Source organism: Sinocyclocheilus anshuiensis, unplaced genomic scaffold (genome assembly GCF_001515605.1).
Source record: "Sinocyclocheilus anshuiensis isolate Anshui unplaced genomic scaffold, SAMN03320099.WGS_v1.1 scaffold152, whole genome shotgun sequence".
In the NCBI taxonomy this organism is placed as follows: domain Eukaryota; kingdom Metazoa; phylum Chordata; class Actinopteri; order Cypriniformes; family Cyprinidae; genus Sinocyclocheilus; species Sinocyclocheilus anshuiensis.
This window is the reverse complement of record NW_015555781.1, coordinates 4,638,665-4,655,124: the sequence shown is the minus strand read 5'-3', so window position 1 is coordinate 4,655,124 and position 16,460 is coordinate 4,638,665. Positions and strand designations below refer to the sequence as shown.

The following is a 16,460-nucleotide window of genomic DNA, read 5'->3' as shown; positions in this document are numbered from 1 at the left end:
TGTATGTTATAATAAATGTTGCATTAACAGAGCTGTTGAAATTATTATCATTATTATTGTCTTTTTATTTTATTTTACAGAACAACAGTAAAAATACAATACTAATATTTATGATGGAGTTCTTGCTTTTTCTCAACTTTTATTTTGGCAGAAATGCTCAGGAAGACCTCAGCGCTTCTTTTTGTTGACAACAGCAGATTTATAAATGAGTCATTACGAATACGTCGCTCGTATCGCATTGTCACGTGCCTTGTAACAAAAATCATAAAAATGTGACTGAGCAACTGAGGAGTAACACTGTTTCAGCGCAGACGTTCCTCGCGCTTTGGACTTTGAATTCTGGTTAACGAGCAGATAGCACCGCGAGCTCTTGCAGCGCTGTCAGAATACATGCAATTCGTGCGTGTATTAGAAAACATAACGTTCTGCAGTTTATTTACTAATTGTTTAAGGCCATTTCGCAATTTCAATCATCATACAGTAACCAGCAACAATCACCCCTTCCTCTTCTCATCGAAGACATGTGATGCAGTACTAAACAGTCTCTCGCTGTCGGTGCTTGAAATTATTTTTGTGTCTTTCTCAGACAGTTTTAAATGCTTCCACACTGCTGACATGTTTGTTGCATTGCGCCTCTCACTCTACTCTGGTTGCTATTTGATCGCGTCACATCATTGTTCGGTACAGTTTATTCTCTCTTTTCACTTATTCGGCCAAACACCGAAAGAGCTTTTTTTGCTATTTTCAGCCGAATAATTTCGGTTACCGAACATTCGGTGCATCCCTATTTAAATGTATGGGTCGGTAAGTTGTTTTTGAAAGAAGTCTCTTATGCTCACCAGGCTGCATTTATTTGATCAAAAATGCAGTAAAAATCATGTCTGTTTCCCATCATTCTTCAGAAATCAGTCTAATATGCTGATTAGTGCTCAAGAAACATTTCCTATTATTATGAATGTTGAAAACAGTTGTCCTGCTTAATATTTTAGTGTAAAACGTAATACATTTTTTTCAGGATTCTTTGATGAATAGAAAGCTCAAAAGAACAGGATTTGAAACAGAAATAGTTTGTAACATAATAAATGTCTTTACTGTCACATTTGATCAATTTAATGCATCCTTGCTGAATACAATTATTCATTTATTAAAAAAAACCGTACTGATTTTGAATGGCAGTGTGTATCTTCATAAAAATGTTTCAGCTCCATTTCCTTCAAAGAGAAAATAGTGATGTAATGAGGTTGTTTATTGTATTGACATACCTTTTAGCTGGCTAAGTTATTTCTAACTTGAAAACTATTCAGTGAAGCAGTCAAACCAGTTATAAAAAACAAGCATGGTATGTAGCTGTTAGGTGTATACATAGAAGTCATTTAGGGACAAAAGTCTTTTTAGCTGCTATTTTTTTATTGCATACATTTTGTGAGAATCGTGGCCCTAATGCTTCTATTCACTGTCATCAGCAACTTTTTATAACTGGATAACTTCTTAGTACTTTGCACTATATGCATGCCCCATTGTGTACATGTAAAAACCAAAGTACACTTTGGGCTTCAGTTATTGAACTTAGCTTTGTGCACTGAGTGATATTACGACAGCATTTTGGATGTAGGCTTAGATATTCGTCAGCGAATTGTGAGGTTACACTAGATGAGCAAGATCTGACCTTTCTCAATTTAATGAGGTCTTCTGATGAGGGGATTTTACCTTTTCTCTGGAACATAAAAGATATTTTAAAGAACAGTGGTTTCTCAAAATATCTTTTATTGTCCACAAAGAAAGAAAGTCATACCGGTTTGGAATGACATGAGGGTGAGTAAAAGATGACAGAATAATAATTGGTGAACTATCCCTTTAAGATGATAAATGCCAAAAACAGAGACATACAACACATAAATGGAAAGTAAGGATTTGAGGTGGATCTAATTGTACAAGAGAAAGTTCAGTTAAAGAACGAGAGGCTTTCAGGCAGGTGAAGTTACTGAGAGCCTGACTGCAGCCTCAGGAGGAGAAGGAGGGCAGCGCAGGGAGGGGAAATGGAGATGGATTTCCCGTAAATCAGCTCTATCCAATCAGAGCGCAGCCACTCTCAACATGGCAGAGCGCCAGCAGGATCAATCGTTAGAGGTGTAGCTGACTAAGAGAGAGGAGGGACCGGCTGTGATAGTGTTAGTAAACGACTATTTGGATCACATCATACGAGATCTCACACACTTTGCTCTGTGCATTTGAAGCTGTATTTTAAAAGCGGTATGTTTTCTTCTCTCTCTTGCTTTTTCTTGTGAGCCTGATTAAAATGGGTGAGTTTTGCTAATGAATGCAGATGGCTGTGCTATAATGGAAAGGACAGTAAGCACTGCCGGTCTCATGATGTCAGTCTCTGCTGGGGTCTCATGTGATCATGCGGTGTGAAACTGCTCTCAGTGTGAGGAACTACAGGCTGCTCGACTGCAGGACTTTCTTGCAACATTTTTCCATTGCTCATGTATGGAGTGCTGTCAGATGGATTTTTATCTTCCCACAGTGCTGTGAGTGCTCTCTGAAGTCATTTTGATTATGTAACAGCTTCTCCTTTAGCTATTAAAATGGAGGATTTGGCTCCTTGCAGCCAATAAGCCTTTGGCAGCGTCTACACGGATGACGTTGGTTTTAGATGGAGGCCTGTTTTCTCTTAGTGTAGAGGTATAAGAGAGAGAGAGGGAAAGGGAGAGTGTGGGACAGATTAACTGGGGTCATATAAAGGCTCACTGATGCAACATGCTGTAACTGTGTGAGACCTTGCAGAGTTTCTCTAGGCTGTGCAGATCTTTCCAGCTGAACAGAAGAAAAAGACTTGCTTGTTCAGATTTTAGAGTATTCATATCATGAAAAACCTTTAGGAATAATTATCTCACTACAAATAAATGACATTTTTCAATTTGCATATTTGATGCATTTTATAAACGCAGTATTACTTAGCTAAATGATTGTGCAGTTATAAAAGCTAGAAAGGAGAAAATGTGGTTGTTGTTTGCAGGGCCTGCCGCCACAATGCTAGAGTGATGTGGGCGGCTGCTAGTGTGGTTGCAAAGGTGCTCTTGGCCTCTGTGCAGTTTTGTGAGTGATTTTAGCTTGTTTCTTTGCAGTTGCTAAGGTGTTCTGAGCAGTTTTAACTTGTGGCTATTAGGGTTGGGCCGATGTTAAGCTGACATCGTGATTCCTGGAAATGAAGTGTATTACGGAAACCCTAAAGGGAATAAATAGCCTATATGGGAGGATAAAAAAAAATATTTCAATACTTTTTCTCGCAATTATATCGTTGGGTAAGTATGGGCGACTGTATATAAATTGCAGGGAGCTGCTATTGAAACTGCTTTCGATTGCGCGCTCTCATTTTACTTTCACTTTCACTTTTGAGATTCGCGATCACAAGGACTCTATACTATGGAGCGGGAGTACTTACCACACATTTGCATGTACTGTAATGCAACAGGCTACTGCTAGCAAGCGGCTAACCTTTTAGTGGCTCCTTAGAACGTGTTATTTGTTTCACGCTTCGGGCACCCCGCCCCGCCCCCCGATGTCATCGTCCATCATGATGTTTCAATGTAGACATCGTCTGATGCCAATTTGGTAGACATCGCCCAACCCTAGTGGCTATACAGTTGCTAAGGTGATCTGAGTGGCACAGTTTTAAGGCATCATTCATGTTCAAAGAGGCAAGATGTAGACCAAAGTTTAATACTTTGCAGTGCACAACTACTTTTGTTCATACTTAACAAGCTCCACTAACAAACGCTTTACTGTATTTGCAGACAATGTAGTTGAAGAAAAGATTGAACCACGCCTTCTGCAAAATTTGGTGTTCTGAGTGGTTTTAGTTTATTCAAAGGTTCAAAGTTTATTATAAGCCCAAAGGGCAATTATTGGTTGCTATACAGTTGCTAAAGGCTGGAATACACTACCCGACTCTGAACAGATTTTAAAACACTGGGCATCATACACTGAGTGGCACAGTTTTAAGGCATCATTCATGTTCAAAGAGGCAAGATGTAGACCAAAGTTTAATACTTTGCAGTGCACAACTACTTTTGTTCATACTTAACAAGCTCCACTAACAAACGCTTTACTGTATTTGCAGACAATGTAGTTGAAGAAAAGATTGAACCACGCCTTCTGCAAAATTTGGTGTTCTGAGTGGTTTTAGTTTATTCAAAGGTTCAAAGTTTATTATAAGCCCAAAGGGCAATTATTGGTTGCTATACAGTTGCTAAAGTCTGGAATACACTACCCGACTCTGAACAGATTTTAAAACACTGGGCGTCATACACTAAACAACTGAGGATCACACACTACCAGACTTTAAAATCATTCAGATCACAACAAACTTAAGCAGAAATGTGTGTCTTGTTGCTAGGAGACGCTTAACAAATGAAAACAACATGTGTTCTAAAACTGGTTCAAAATATCAAACATGTTTGATATCCACCGACTGGATGGATTCATAGTCTGAAGCTAAAAAATCGGCATCTTAAACTGCGTAATTTTCTATAAAATCTGGCAACTAACAAAATCTGCAGACTGGCTCTGACTTCAGCAACTAGCGTCAACTTCTAAAGTTGTGTAGTGTATTCCAGCCTTAAGGTGTTCTATGTTTAATGCTTAAGGCAAGGCACAACTACTATTTCTCATACATACTAAGTTCCATTATCAAAAGCATTACTGTATTTCAAAACAATGAGAAAGTAGAAGAAAAATTTGAACCACACCTTCTGAGGAATTTGATTTGAAAATATATCATAAACCAGTCAAACAAGGAAAAAGATCTTCTTGATACGTTTACCTCCCACATATACCCACAATGAAGTAGTGAGAAGTAGTCACTGATGTTAGGTTTATGATAACAAGCTTACTTCTGTAATTCATCAGAGATAATGCTTTGATATAATGTTCTAAATTAGGACATTTTCAGTACCAAAATGAGTCCTTATAGTTAGACTGGTTAGCTTACTTTAATGTGGGTTGTACAACATCATCCTGTCAAACAGTGCCAAAACACAGCAGCGGTGGTGTGATCCGCACAGGGCCTGCCTTCATTTTGATAAGCAGAAGGCTCATGTTTCGCCCTCAGCGGCTCCCCCCGCTCCATAGATCAGTCTTGAGGAGCAGGAAGTGTAAAAGTGAAGAATAGAGTCTTTGTGTTGACTGAAAACACAGAGCAGTGTCCTCTGTTGCCTTCAGCGGGTACAAAGTTCAGGATTTGTGACCAATCACTGTTAGAGGGAAGATTTAATGAATTTGTATTTGAAAGAAAATACCCTCCCCTGCCAGTTAGCATAGCCAGGGGATTATAGTTAGACTGGTTAGCTTACTTTAATGTGGGTTGTACAACATCATCCTGTCAAACAGTGCCAAAACACAGCAGCGGTGGTGTGATCCGCACAGGGCCTGCCTTCATTTTGATAAGCAGAAGGCTCATGTTTCGCCCTCAGCGGCTCCCCCCGCTCCATAGATCAGTCTTGAGGAGCAGGAAGTGTAAAAGTGAAGAATAGAGTCTTTGTGTTGACTGAAAACACAGAGCAGTGTCCTCTGTTGCCTTCAGCGGGTACAAAGTTCAGGATTTGTGACCAATCACTGTTAGAGGGAAGATTTAATGAATTTGTATTTGAAAGAAAATACCCTCCCCTGCCAGTTAGCATAGCCAGCACCGGTTAGTGAAGGCCAGGTGTGTGGGATCTTTATCCACAAAGCGGTTTCGATCAGGCTGTGTGTGTGCTTGAGACAAAAAGAGAATGACGGATCATATTTAAGCACTGTGAGATTTAGTGACACATCCAATGTTACTTCTGTCGTATGAGCAATATGAGACTGAACTGATGTATTGAACTTTTTCTTTGTTTTGTAGAATTTCAAGATGCAGCGATTTTTGAACTCCACTGTCCCGTTCTCCCACATGGCCCAAAGAGATATTAAAGCTCTCAACTGCCCCGGCTCGAGCCCAGCCTCTCGCACAGAGAGCAAAGGAGGAGAGCTGGACAAAATACATCACTTGAGTAACTACCTCAAGAATGTCATGTATCAAGGAACTGCCGATTATGAGTGGACACACAGGACAGAGAAACAAACGATTATTGCACAGGCAGAGTGTAAGTACTGATTTAAAAAGACTCAAACAGAGGAACTCATGATGATTTCTCAGTGTTTTTATCCAAATATAGATTTGGGCTAAATTGTTTCCCTTTTCCACAGGTGAGTCCCAGGATTCACAGGAGTTCTGCCCCAATGGCAGGTAAAGTCATTATGTTTCATTATGTTCTCTTTTAATACCAGGAATTAATATATCACTGCAACTTACTTATGTCTTCATGTGTTCTGACATATATTTTCCACCACAAAATGGGTCGCATTTTAGCATCTCCTCCCAGTCGCTTCTTGGCACTATTTCTCGCAGTCGTCCCAGGAAGAAGCGGCATAAGAAACATCGGCGAAAACGGGGTGAGAAGGACAGCCGAGCGAGCGAGTCTGTGGAAGTCACCGGAGTGCCAGAACAGGACAGCGGCGAGTTCCATTCATCATCTCTTATTCAGGTTAGACCGAATTAATTGCTGTAATTGTCATAGAGCTGAGGGGAGGGCATCAAACAAATTGGGTTGAATTTAATAAAAGATATATTACACGGCTTCATATTAGAATCTTTTGTTGTTTGCTTTTGGGATCTGATAAAGTGCTTGGACCCAGAAAAGGTGACGTGTGACTTCAGACAGGCTTAACAAGGTTATTAAGATAACTGTAGTTGTAACATTTTAATAATCATTCTAATTCCAAAGTCCACACCACAGCTATAACGGTAACGACAGAAGAGCGATATCATTGGAATTGCTTTTAGAACATGTTTTCCCATCTAATGAACAATAAAAAAAATGGTCAGCCAGAGTGGTTCAGACGCTAATACATTTAACATTATAGTTATTGTTCTTGGTGTGAACAGGCCTTAACTCTGTTATTGAACTAAGCAGTTGAATCCAGCAGAATCTGACATTACCATGTTGCTAAGATAACAGCTTGAAACTATTAAGCACTACAAAGTGAACTGAATTAGTGCTTTTTTTAATAAAATGGCACAATTTCTGTTGATACTGTTCAGTAGTGAATAAAAAATTGTTATTTACTACTTAATCATTTATGGATGCAAATTTTCACTGATCTTATCACAGTGCACCCTGGGATTATGTAATGCATGAGGGATGCATGAGATACTGCCTTAGGTTTTCTCTGTATCTCACCAGCGTAGTTTTGAGGATGTCTGAAAATGTTACTTAGGTTGGAAGCACTGTTTTCAAACTGAATATATATATATACTGTATATATATAGACTATCTGTTGATTTAAAACTAGACTGTTGTCTCAGCTGTGTTTATATTATGTCCCAGAGGGAATTGAGTGATTAGCTAATGATTGAGTCAAACAAAGCTCATCTTTAGCTCTCCCTAGAGGCTTGAAGCATTTTACCTAAGGGACACATTTACAGGTCCAAATGGAATTTATAAGTTATCAGCATTGGTTTATACAGTGCTTCTCAATGACTTTCTCTCTAATAGTCCAATCAACTTTGTTGTGTCCTGTTGTTTCAGGTTATAGATCCTGTGTGCATCAGCAGCAGTATCAGTAGTACTACATACAGCAGCAGTGGCCTCAGCACGGAGAGGGTGTCTGTGCAGGAAACAGAGGGCCCGTCAAACCCTTATCAGTGGGAGTCCCAGCAGACCTCCTTACTGAGCCTCTCCTCCTGCCAGAACTACGGCCAAGAGAGTGAGGAGCTGAATTCTTCCCTGAGAAGTGAGACTGAATGCCCTCTGGCTGCTACAGCCCTGAGGAACTTTGTTACAACTGAAGATCCCTGCTTTGCATACTGCTTCGTCAAAGATGTGCTGAGAGAGGAGAGGGAGAGGGATGAGGACGAAAGAGAGGAGAGCGACAAGAATGAAGGGATCCTGTTCAAAGAGGTGATTTTAAATGGCATTTAAAACACATGACGTTAAAGCATGTTGAAATTGACACATGTGTGAACTCATACCGAAAGAGCATGATGCATAGATTTGTTGTCTTGCACGCAAAGATCCAAATTTACATACAAGTACACAACCTAAAAGTCATACAGGCACACGCAACCTGAATCTTCTAGAAAGACAATACAGATAAAGACAACATAGGCTTACTAATACAGAGAGGAAGAGAGAGAGAGAGTGAGAAACTAAAGCACACATGCATGCATGTGTTCACGTAGCCCAAGTTGACTTGCGGTCGTCGATTTCCTGTTTTTCTTGCTTTCAGTGGGGTTTCGTGTTTACCTCACCAGCCTAGTTCTGCTTAGGGAGTTTCCTTGCAAATAGAAATAAGCAAACAGTAAAAAACATCACTTCACACACTTACTGTGCTAGTCATGTGCTCTGAATTATGACATTTTCAGTAGTTCTGTAGAACCTTTTAACAATTAAGTAATAAAGATGCATCAGTATTGAAATTATGGCCTATAACAATAAACATGATAGATACCATAGATCTATAGTAATTTGTTAAAAAATATTAAAATAAAACACTAAAATAGCTTATTTAGCCATCACAATATTATAAGGTACATTATGAAAGATGGATAAATATTTAGTAAGTATTAAAGTAACATTAATAAAGTTGTTTTACTTTTTCACGAAATGAACTTTTTTTTTTTTATGAACAAACACACTAAAAAGAATTTAGCTATATAATGCCGTTCAAATCTTTGAGGTAAGTTTTAAAGAAATTAATACTTTTGTTCAGCAAGGAGGCATTAAATTGATCAAAATTGGCAGTAAAGACATTTATAATGTTATAAAAAATATATATTTTAAATAAATGCTGTTCTTCTGAACATTTTATTCATCAAAGAATCCTGAAAAAAATTATCCAAGTTGTTTGTCACCTGTTTTCAAAATTGATGATAATAAGAAATGTTTCTTAAGCAGCATATTAGAATGATTTCTAAAAGATCATGTGACGCTGAAGACTGGAGTAATGATGCTGAAAATTCAGCTTTGCATCACAGAAATAAATTGCATTTTAAAATATATTTAAATACAAAACATTTATATAAAAATGTAATCATATTTAATGATATTACTGTTTTTTCTGTATTTTTGATCAAATAAATGCAACCTTGGTAAGCATAAGAGACTTCTTTTAGAAATACTACAAAAAATCTCACAAACCCCAAACATTTGAATGGTAGTGTAGTTACATGCACACACAGATAACTAGATATTAAATGTTATATATTATAATTCTACGCTTTTTCTGTCTAAATAAATAAAAAAATAAAAGTTAATTTAGGTATTAAATAATTTGTATGTACAAAATGCAAAATGACAGAAAAGGTCATCTAAATGTAAAAAGGGGGAGATGTATGCTGCGATGTGATGAACACAGTAGCTTGTTATATGGGTCACTATATTGTGTATTGTAACATGGCTTGAACACCATATTTGCCAGTCAACATCCATAACATCATTTGACATCAACATCTCGCATCCCTTTTTTAGGGGCTACAACCAGTGAATTATGAGTACAGAGAGGGACGGGAGTATGAACGCTGTAGATTTCTCAAGCAGGGCTCCTTCGGAGAAGTCTACAGCATCAAAGACAAAGGCACCGGCTTCATGTGTGCTGCCAAAAAGGTATTTGTGCCCCCCTTTGTGTCCATCTTATTGTTCTGACTGATGGCACTGCTGGTTTTCAAATGCAAGTTACTGTCTGTTGATGTGTGGATGCTCGTGTGTGTGTTTTCAGGTGCCGTTGGTGAGTTTCAGCAGCGAGGAGGTGGGCTCGTGGAGTGCCCTGCAGTCTCCTCAGGTGGTGGAACTCTTTGGTGTGGTGCGTGAAGGTCCTTCCATCATCCTTTTCATGGACCTTAAATCCAGTAAGTGTTCAGAAGCGCCTTCGTAGACACACAACCTCTTAATTTGTGATGATGGATGGAGATGTTTGACTTTGCACTCTCTTCAGGTTCTCTAGGACAGCTGGTGGAGGAACGAGGCCGCCTGCCAGAGGATCTGTCCCTGCACTACCTTCAGCAAGTACTGGGGGCACTAAACCACCTGCATAGGAAGCGGGTCCTTCACCTGGACATCAAAGGTACGTCCAGAGTGAGGGCTGGATAGCTAAAAATGCCACTGAAGCATTTAATTGGTCGAGAAGGGTGGAAGCTATGTGGAGTCTTAAAAGTCAAAAAGCTTGAGCATTTGTTCTGTCCTCTCTTCACTAATCTAGACTGTCTCTATTTCATTTGTGTGGAAGGATGACATGATATTGACATTTAATGTCTCCACGTTATTTATGTGGAAAATGGGAAAATCACAAGTGAGATTAATATCGCAATTGTTTCTTCTAAACAACAATTGAGATTAAATGTGGAAGAAATGTGGAGACTTTTTTTGTGAAATAAAATGACCCTTGTAATCTCCACATCTCCACATGTCTCAGAGATGTGCCAAGATATCAAAATTCAGCATTTTAATTAAGTTTAAGTTATAAAATTACTAAAACTAAAAAAGTAGCAATATAAAAAATCCAATAACATTGACAAAAGCACATAATAAAATTATTAAAACTGAAACTAAAATTAAAATGAAAACTGAACATATAAAAATGAAAATGAGCTAATAAAAATGAAATGAGCCAATTCATAATATGAAAAAAAAAAAAACTATAATAGTGTAAAAATAATACAAAAACAACACTGACGTGTACTGGTGGACTCCATGCCTCCTGAGCTATAAAAGAGTAATATATGTGCAATAAAATTGCCTTATGAATTGGGTCTTTTCAAATTTACTACAGAAAACACTGTAAGCAAATGACACGTTTTTTTAAACAAATGTGTTACGTAGAGCCATAAGCAATTTGAAGAACTACAGATTTGCTGCTGAGGAAGTTGATTCTAATGCTGTGTTTTGTGGCTGGCTTTAGTTGTTTTTCCGGGGAATAGGGTGAGACAAACAGCACCTGTGGTGAGAGAGAGGAGATCAGAGTACAATGTGAGCAAGCCAGGGCTGGGAATTTCCCGCAGCATGACTCATGTGGTTCAGATGAGGGGGGGAGGGAGAAGAGACAGCGAGATCAAGAGAAAGCCACTAGACACGGCCTGAAGAACTGACCATACATTATGCAGATGGACACAAGAGATTAAATGAGCAGCTTTATGTCTTTATAAGCCATTCAGATTAATAAAGGGCAGTTCAATTCAAGCAAGCGGTAAAACAAACCTTTCTACGTTGACATCTACAGCGCCATCTGCTGTCCAAATAGTCTGATTATCAGTAATTTAATCTAGTTTTTTTTTTCTTTCTTTTTTTTTTTCTTCAGTTGACAAGTTGTGGTTTGCAATGTAGAAACTGAAAGTCTCACACACTCCAATTTTAACTTTTCCTGGAACCGGCCAATCACCACTTCTAGAGCAGAGACTTATGGGAAGAGATGTGCCCACTGACAGACATATTTATTTTGTAAATACACATCGCTAGTCTTATTGGGCATGATTCAACAGTATTGCATTATGAAAATAGATGTAATGAAACAGCTTTTGTAATGGCTCGCGCTTGTATGGGTTACTAGTTAATGTTAACTAGTAGTCAGATAGCTATGTAGGGCATAGTTTTGGGCTAAAGTATATGTACAGTGTATATAGGTACTGCATCCATTCTGAAATCTTACCAGTAGATAGAGTTAAGTAATTTAATGCTTGAGGTGTTTCAGGAGGGGGGATGTATTTGAATACCTTGTTTCACTCAAAGATACTACTGTTCAAAAGCTTGGGGTTGATAAGAGTTTTTATCTTTTTAAAAAAGAAGTTTCTTATGCACAACAATTATGCATTTATTTGATCATTTTGTACATTAGTACAACAATTTTGCATCATTTGTACAACAGTTACATTTTAAAAGCTCACTTTGTGTTTTCATGTTTGTAGCGGATAACATTTTGCTGTCAGAAGATGGGAAAGATGCATTCCTGTGCGACTTTGGATACTCCGAGAGATTGGACAAACAAGGGCTTAGTTATTGTAAGAGTAAGTACATTTCATTAGAGCCTCAAACACATATTTCAAGTGAACATAGACACACACATAAGTTGACCAACTAATTTTGTATGCGTTTAGGTCTGAAAGGCACAGAAACTCATATGGCACCTGAGGTGTTGCTCAATGAGCCGCGCTCTTCAAAAGCAGACATCTGGAGCAGCTGCTGTATGCTTCTGCACATGCTCAACGGCTGTCATCCGTGGACCCGCTACTATTCCCGCCCACTCTTCCTCAAGGTAAGCTACGACTGGGAACTGTTTAAATAAGCCCTTCCCACTTTTAAAGTCACATTTTATTTTATTGAATGTTTTGTGACACCTACAAGATTTGCATTAACCAAACATTTAAGAAGTATTGTTTGTGTTTGTATGGTGACAGATAGCAGAAGAGCCTCCGCCACTGAGGGAAATTCCATGTGACTGCAGCTCCTATACAGCAGATGTCATAAAAGCAGGACTGCAGAAAGATCCAATCAAACGAGCTTCTGCCAAAGAACTTTTTGTTAAAACTGCTAAAGCACTTAAAGGAGGTAACAATAAATAATCATGAAACATATACAAATGCCTGTATATTCAATTTCATTCAATTTAAAAAACAAATCAATTTATTTGCAGTCGGGGGACTTCGCAGCCGTGCGAGAGGAGGACCCTATCAGAAGCCACTAGGGAAGCCAGAGAATCCAGACCCCGCCTATTCAGCCACACCCACCACATCCCACCAAACCATGTCCTCTGATAACTCTGAGCTGCAGTGGATGAGCTCGGAGCACAAGAGGAATGTGGGTGATGGGGAATGTAATGAGAAGCCAGAAAAGGTAAAACAGTGGAAACAGACAGAGGAGACAAGAAACGATGACCACTGTCCTCCGAAGTCACTGCTCCACATTCAAAACACTTCACCTGAGCCACGGATCATCAATAAGACTGAGCCGGAGCCGGAACAAGAGCTGAGGAGACTGGAGAAAGGTGAGCCACCATCTGATCAAGTCATATTCATAGCGGCTAGCTTTACGCTGTTCTTCAGATTCATAGTAGCTGTATTTCCATCCCAGTTGTGAATTTAATTTATGTCGAAAATCGTAGAAACAGTTTGCAGATTGTTTCCATTGTCACTTCTGGGAAAATTGTTACAAAATAATAGAAATGGAATTAGAAGCCACTTCACTTCTTTTATTAAACACACTATTGTACAAAAGTTTGGGTAAGATAAAAAAAAATACACTTTTATTCCGCAAAGAACCATTTAATTGATCAAAAGTGACAGTAAAGAAAATTATAATGTTACAAAATAACACCCTGAAAAGATCATGCAAAAACGTATCACTTTCCACGAAATTATTAAGCAGCACAACTATTTATAACATAGATAATAATGAGAAATGTTTCTTGCTCATATCAGAATGATTTCTGAAGGATCATGTGACACTGAAGACTGGAGTAATGAAGCTGAAAATTCAGCTTTTCATCACAGGAATAAATTCTATTTTAAACTATATTAAAATAGAAAACAGTTTTAAATTGTAATAAAATTTCAGAATTTTTATTGTATTTTTGATCAAATAAATACAGCCTCGATGAGCATAAGAGATTTCGATGAAAATAAATCTTACCAACCCCAAACTTCTGAACGATAATGTAGAATAAACACTATTTTAGATGTGAATTATTTGAGACTTGAGATATTGTAGGATTTTATTTGTTAAATGTGTTCATATAGTAATTTATGCACATAAAATTGTATCCACCTCAAGCGAGCATATATGTTTTATATATATTATTTGCATTTTGGTGTCTTCGTTTAGCATTTTTGTTTTCTATCCCATATCCCAAAATTTGCATCAAAAATATTAGGATGGAATCTCAGCTGCTGGTCAATATCCATTCTTGTGATTACAGCCATCTGAACTGTAGCATGTAACACATGTCTCACTCTCTCTGCAGATTTCTACCTGAGCAGTCTTTCCCTGCCTCATTCTGCTGAGCTACAGGAGCAGCTGCTCTCTTGTATCTGTAGCGACTGCCCTTCCACTAGAGAAAACTTTGACAAGAAGGTAAACAAACCCAGAATGCTGAATATGAGGCAGCCTGTAATTCCCCATAACCTGATACATGTCTAGTAAATACATTATAAGGACGTTAAGAGTGGTGGTTAACTTCTTGACAACCATCACCTGTTGTTTGCTAGTAAAGCATCTCAGTTTAACCAATTACAACTTATTTGAAATTCAAAGTTTTTTTTTTTTCTCCTCCAGGATTCAGGACGTTGGTCAGTCGGCCCTGGCGATGATCTTAGCTCAGGCGTGTTTTCTTACAATAGCCAACAAGATGGCCAGAGCTTCAGCAGGGACTGGCTCGCCCCCACGCATCAACCTCTGCCCCGCTGCTTTGATGGTGTGTGAACAACAACTGATTACTTTAGAGGAATGCAAAGCATCATTACATAACCAGCGGGTTGGCACGATACCAAACTGTTAGCAGTCCATACCAGCATCAGTGAAATTTTGTGATACTCGATATCCCAGAAAAACAAACAACAACATTATGCTATTTAAAGTGAAATAGTAATATAAATATTAACAAATTAACTTGAAACGATGGCATGTACACTACCGTTCAAAAGTTTGGGGTCAGTTTTAAATGTTTTTTTGAATGTCTCCTATGTTCATCAAGGCTGCATTTATTTGATCAAAAATGCAGTAAAAACGGCAAAATTTTGAAATATTATTACAATTTAAAAGAACTGTTTTCTATTTGAATATATTTTCAAATCTAAATTATTCCTGCGATATTAAAGCTGAATTTTCAGCATGATTACTCCAGTCTTCAGTGTCACATGATCCTTCAGAAATCATTCTAATATGCTTATTTTATTATCAATTTTTGTGCTACTTAATATTTTGGTGGAAACCACGATACATTTTCCAGGATTCTTTGAATAGACATTTCTAGCACATAACAGTATTTATTTGAATACATCTTTTATAACATTACAGATGTTTTACTGCCACTTAAATGCATCCTTTCCAAAAACACTTCTTGCTGACCCCAAACTTTTAAAGTGTAGTCTAGTTTTTAAATATTTTTTAACAAAGACAGTATTGTGTAGTAAAGTTTTTTCCAAATAATTACTCAATTATGTATAGTCAGTAATAAGGGGAAAATCCCTTATCCCTTATATTTTGTCAATAATAATCATTTATTAATATTATTAACAACAGCAAGTCTAGGGACATGTATATATTTCTATCTGTCACATATTGGCACAAAACACAGTTAAGCTACAAGAACTTCCATTCACACATACCATTGGTATGAGATATTTTTAGATGACGATTTATTAGGGTTATTTGTGCCATGCTCACATCTGTTCTTTGTTTCTTCAGGGGTGGATGTTTATATCAGGGACTTTGATGGAAAATGCTTTCATATTCGGGAGACGCCCGGGGTGAAAGTATGCCACGTTGCTAGAGGAATCAGCGATCAGGTAAACAGTGTGTGTGTATGTATAGTGTGGTTATGCAGAGCACATTGTTTTATTTGCATTACTCTTGGTGCTTGCTAGAGGATAATATCTTCTCTCTCGGGTAGATCTCAGAGAACGTGTTCAGCCTGCAAACAGAGGATGGTTGCTTGGTGCCCCATGACAAAGAGGTCCTAGAGAACAGCCTGTTTTTGCGTTGTGTCCCGGCCCCCGACTCCAGCCACTATCATCAGTACGGACACAACCCCTGCTGCACGCTCGGCCCCAACTGCAAACTACCATGGAGCTGGAGGATCAGAGAGGGGGTGCTGGAGACTAAAGATTGATCTCTCCATCCCCAATCAGTTTCTGTTAAGCACTCTGTTCCAATCAAAGTACTTTTGCATTGAATTTGTAATCGTGAATCTCATCTGTGCTTCTCACCTGTCAAACTTTTGAGCCATTGCCATAGTACTGGTTTACATTCTTAGTATTTTCAAGTTGTTTTAACTGACTGTGCAGATCTTTTGTTGTGCTGTGTTGTGAAGATCATTGTAGGCCTTCATGGAGTAATTTCATGATTAATGTCAAGATTTGAAAGCCTTTAGCCGATCAAGTATTTGCCTTAAACCCTGAGCACTTATGAATTAGTTTTCAATGTCAGTATGGTTTACCTGTGGGACATAAAGATGCACATCAAAATTTGAAATAATCATTGATCTCCTTTCTAAGAATGTTTTAACTGTGTTTTAAAGAATCCTTCAATAAATGTTTTTTTTTAATGATAACATTACATGGAAGATCTTATTGCATTAATGATTTGAATGCCAATCAAACATTTTGGAAGTAAAACTACAAAACAGACACATTACATCAGTGCAATTTTAGTATTATTTATAGCATTATGCTATTT

At 38.0% G+C, this 16,460-nt stretch overlaps 1 protein-coding gene across 4 annotated transcripts in view; it reads left to right on the top strand.

Moving 5' to 3' along the window:
* Window positions 1–16,325, top strand: part of LOC107674595 (mitogen-activated protein kinase kinase kinase 14-like) — a 19,340-nt gene extending 3,015 nt beyond the window's left edge. Inside the window, exons 1-16 of one of the 4 annotated variants that reach the window (XM_016468614.1) lie at window positions 2,166–2,250; window positions 5,885–6,125; window positions 6,229–6,268; window positions 6,392–6,566; window positions 7,611–7,982; window positions 9,552–9,686; window positions 9,799–9,928; window positions 10,015–10,143; window positions 11,978–12,076; window positions 12,167–12,324; window positions 12,467–12,617; window positions 12,703–13,053; window positions 14,029–14,138; window positions 14,340–14,478; window positions 15,471–15,571; window positions 15,676–16,325. In XM_016468614.1, coding sequence (XP_016324100.1) covers window positions 5,894–6,125; window positions 6,229–6,268; window positions 6,392–6,566; window positions 7,611–7,982; window positions 9,552–9,686; window positions 9,799–9,928; window positions 10,015–10,143; window positions 11,978–12,076; window positions 12,167–12,324; window positions 12,467–12,617; window positions 12,703–13,053; window positions 14,029–14,138; window positions 14,340–14,478; window positions 15,471–15,571; window positions 15,676–15,894 — 2,541 coding nt within the window. In that variant the 5' untranslated portion in view covers window positions 2,166–2,250; window positions 5,885–5,893 and the 3' untranslated portion in view covers window positions 15,895–16,325. Of the gene's footprint in view, window positions 1–2,165; window positions 2,251–2,500; window positions 2,529–5,425; window positions 5,585–5,884; window positions 6,126–6,228; window positions 6,269–6,391; window positions 6,567–7,610; window positions 7,983–9,551; window positions 9,687–9,798; window positions 9,929–10,014; window positions 10,144–11,977; window positions 12,077–12,166; window positions 12,325–12,466; window positions 12,618–12,702; window positions 13,054–14,028; window positions 14,139–14,339; window positions 14,479–15,470; window positions 15,572–15,675 lie in introns of those variants that run through there. The other 3 variants (XM_016468616.1, XM_016468615.1, XM_016468613.1) reach the window with 3 other exon arrangements.
* Window positions 16,326–16,460: the final 135 nt, after the last annotated feature.